The 4206-nt window shown below is 38.2% G+C and overlaps 1 protein-coding gene across 1 annotated transcript; it reads right to left on the bottom strand.

Moving 5' to 3' along the window:
• Positions 1–2419: 2419 nt before the first annotated feature.
• Positions 2420–3925, bottom strand: LOC115956446. Its single transcript, XM_031074822.1, has 2 exons — positions 3668–3925; positions 2420–2851 (listed from the first exon to the last, which is right to left on the bottom strand). Exons 1-2 carry the CDS (start codon positions 3923–3925, stop codon positions 2420–2422), a joined length of 690 nt encoding a protein of 229 aa, XP_030930682.1.
• Between the last annotated feature and the right edge of the window lie 281 nt (positions 3926–4206).

Genomic DNA, 4206 nt, shown 5'->3' with positions numbered 1-4206 from the left:
ATTTAAACATATTTGGTCGTTACAGATTTCCCCTGCCAACTTAGACTTCTCCACGAGTTGGTCTTGGTCTGGGGTCCGCACGCACATGTTTATAGATTATACCCTAAAATGATGGAAGATCGAGCACACAGTATTTAAAGAGCGATCATCCTGATTTAAAAACAACTGAATCTTGATTTGAAGGGCATGATAAACACAACCCACGTTTGAAAATCGTAAAATCCTATTAATCGTAATTGAGGGACCTACTGGTCTAGACCGTTTTCAAAATGTTTGAAAATTCAGGCTTTGACTGCTCAGTGCTACACATTTTTCCAAATTCTGAGAATCAAGCCCACGATTACTCTGTCAAGTTGTGGGCTTTAGGCACTTACGTATAGAACAACTTTCAAGTCGTGGGCTAACGTTAATTTGAGGACAAATTCTAAAACTATGTAAAATGACACAATTTGTGTAACATTTGCTTAAGTGACAGACAATAAATAGTGAAAAAAAAAATGATAGATTCATGTGAAAATGATAAATAATTAATTACAATTTGGCACGTAAGATAGTTATGGCAAAAATTATAGTAATTTATGTGATATTAGAACTATTCTAATTTAAGCAAAGATAATGTACGGATAATAAGACATTGTGCTTACGAATGACGATGGCTATTTGGACGCGGCAGATTGTTTGAAGAATTGGTTAAATGATTAAATTAACAATATCTTAATAGCTTAAGTTGCTATTGGGACAGGTAATTTGACACAGACCATTAATGAGGATTTTTTTTTTTTTTTTTTGAAGGGGAAATATTCATTCATTCAAATTGATAAAGAATCATGATACAAGGCTTCTAAAGCTGGTGGGGGGAGAATCCTCCATCCAATACAGATCCTCATCAATCCTCCATCCAATACAAATCCTCATCTAATGTAGTCCTAACATATTGAGATAATACATGTGCCACCTTATTTGCTCCTCGCCTAACACAGCAAACTCTAGCCCATTGTAACCCGCAAACCAATGCCTAATATCATTAACAACATTCCCAAACAATGAAGAATTTTCGTAAGGAGGAGAAATGGCTTGCATTACATTGCTATTATCTGTCTCAATGATCAACCTCGAGAACCTAGCGTCCACGGCAAACTCAATAGCTCTTCGACATGCCAGCAATTCAGCCTCCTCACTCGTATTCACCTTCGGTCCATTGGCAGTCATAGCAACCATGACTTCACCCTTGTCATTTCAAATTATAGCACCATAACCGGATCTGTCCAAACCCGAAAAAATTGCTGCATCAAAATTTAATTTATACTCTACTGATGATGGAGGTTGCCAGACATCTCCATTAAGTTGCTGCCTAGTTGGAACAACTAAATGATCTTGGGCTTATTTAAATTCATCAACAAACTCTTCTGCTCTCTTAGTTAGACAGCTCAGATCCTTCAACTTACCACCATGCACCACACAGTTCCCCTGATTCCATATGATCCATGCTTGATCCCAAAATAGATCCATTCCATCCAACGTTAGGCGCTCCAACAGTTCTGCCATCAGCTGCTTCATGTTTGTCTGCCCATTTCTGCAATTTTCTGAAACTGCCAGCCCAAACATCCTGAACCACAGCACAATCCCGCAATGCATGGACCGTTGTTTCCACCTCTCTCAGACATAAGGGGTAATTGCTTTCTGAAGTAACTTTTCTCCTGGTCAGATTCTTTGCAGTAGGTAGTATAGCATGACAAGCCCGCCATCCAAATATTTTTATTTTGTTTGGAAGTTTAAGCCTCCATATTGCAGACCACAACTCCTTTTGCGCACGCCCCCCTAAAGTTCCTACCCGGTTGCCATCATTTTGGAGCTTCGTAGCCACATGATAAGCCAATTTAACCATGAATAGCCCCTTTAAATTCTATAGCCGGATTATATCATCATGCACATCCCTTCGACTCAATGGAATTTGGCAAATAGCTTCAGCCTCCTCCCTGTGAAAATTAGCCATAGCTTCTTCAGTCCTCCAAATTTGTAAATCCAGATTGATTAGATCAGCCACCATCATTCTCTCCACATCTTCATGAACCGGATGTAATATTCTATTTGTTGGATAATTGGGAATCCACCTATCTTTGAGAACATTAATTGAGAGACCATTTCCTACCCTCCAACAATGTCTAGATAATAGAATGGGTTGTGCAGCCATCAAACTTCTCCAAACATATGAACATTTTGGTGAAACTTTAGCTTCAAGGAAAGATGAATGGGGAAAAAACCTTGTTTTGAAACATTGATAAAGCAGAGAATCATTGCATTGAACCATTCTCCATCCTTGCTTAGCCAACATGGCTAGATTAAAGGCTCTTAGATCTCAAAAAAGCATTCCTCCTTTTTTTGAAGCTGTCAGTTTATCCTAACTCCTCCAATGAATTTTTCATTCACTCCCCACCTGACCCCACCAAAACTTTGCACACAGAGCATCCAGTTCATCATATAATTTTTGTGGGAGTTGAAACACACTCATTGTATATGTGGGTATGGATTGTGCCACAACCTTGATTAGTATTTCTTTACCAACTCTTGACAACATCAAGCCCTTCCAACCTTGAATCTTCTTCCATATTCTATCCTTCAAATATGAAAAAGTGTGATACTTAGCCCACCCAACCAAGGTTGGTAAGCCAAGATAAGTTTCAATTCTATTCACCTCCTTAACTCCCAGAATCCCCAAGATTAGTTGTTTCTGGCCATCTGAAGTATTGCTACTGAAATAAGCTGAAGACTTTTCCAAATTTATGCTCTGCCTTGAAGCTCTTTCATAAGTTTGGAGAATATTTGCTATAATCTCACCCTTAGCCTGAGTTTCCTAGCAAAAAAGCAAAGAATCATCTACAAACATAAGGTTAGTGACTTTAGATGCACCTCTGCAAATGGATAATCCTTTAATCCTCCCTTCTAATTCTGCTTGGTCCAGCAATGCAGTGAATCCCTCGGTACATAGTAGGAATAAATATGGCGACAAAGGATCCCCTTGTCGCCATAAGCTTTCCCATTCACCAAAATAGAAAAGGATAGTGTCGTTACACAACTCATCACCCTTTCTATCCAAGTAACAGGAAAGCCCATCTTTTCCATAATACTTTGCAAAAAATGCCACTCAACCCTGTCATATGCCTTGCTGATGTCTAACTTCAATGCTAAGGATCCCTTCTTCCCCTTTTTGTCTTGAATGCATAGTATGGAGTGTTTCAAAGGCCACCAATACATTATCTGTGATTAGCCTCCCCGGTACAAATGCACTTTCAGTGGGTGAAATAATTTGAGGGAGTACCTGTTTCAATATGTTTGCCAATACTTTGGAAATAATTTTATAAATCACATTACATAGGTTTATTGGTCTAAAATCAGACATTTTCACAAGATTTTTAATTTTAGGGATAAGCACAATGTTTGTATGATTAATTTCAAGTAGCATATTCCCATTATTTAAAAAATCCAACACAGCTAGAACTACAGTATCACCCACAACATGCCAAAAATTTTGATAGAATAAAGCATTCATACCATCAGGGCCTAGAGCTTTTGTTGGTCCCATTTGGAATAGAGCCACCTTGACTTCTTCAGCAGTAAATTCACTGGACAAAACCTCTCACATATCATCAGTTATCTTGCTCTGAACTACATTCAGACACTCCTCCATCTGATCTCCCACACCAGCATGAAAGAGATTATCAAAATAGGCTGAAGCAACTTCAACAACCTTCTCCAAATTCTCCACCCACTGTCCATGTGCATTTTGGATACCGCTAATATGATTTTTATTTCTCCTTTGTATGGCTTTAGCATGAAAAAACTTCGTGTCTTTGTCTCCATGTTTCAACCAATTTATTCTACACCTTTGGGCCCAAAATATTTCATACTTTTGTAATAACTCATCCATCTTTTTGCTCAATTCCAAGTATTCGACCTTGGCAGACTCTGTAGGCTCAGCTTCATTTAAAAAATACAGCTTCTTTTGGAGGTCTTTAATTGCTCTAGTATCTGGATCAATGGATGATGAGCCCTAGTGTTGTGAAATTTTAAAGTACTCGCAAGTGTATGAACCGTACCGAAGTATAGTTGAACAAGAACGAGGTCGAACCTACAGGGACTTGTATGAACATAGGAAAATTAATTAAACCTTAACCAAATTAATCCTAATCTAATTTAATAAAAATTGGT

The sequence above is a fragment of the Quercus lobata genome, chromosome 8 (assembly GCF_001633185.2).
Source record: "Quercus lobata isolate SW786 chromosome 8, ValleyOak3.0 Primary Assembly, whole genome shotgun sequence".
Classification (NCBI taxonomy): Eukaryota; Viridiplantae; Streptophyta; class Magnoliopsida; order Fagales; family Fagaceae; genus Quercus; species Quercus lobata.
Note: the sequence above shows the minus strand (reverse complement) of the source record. Positions and strands in the feature narration are given on the sequence as shown.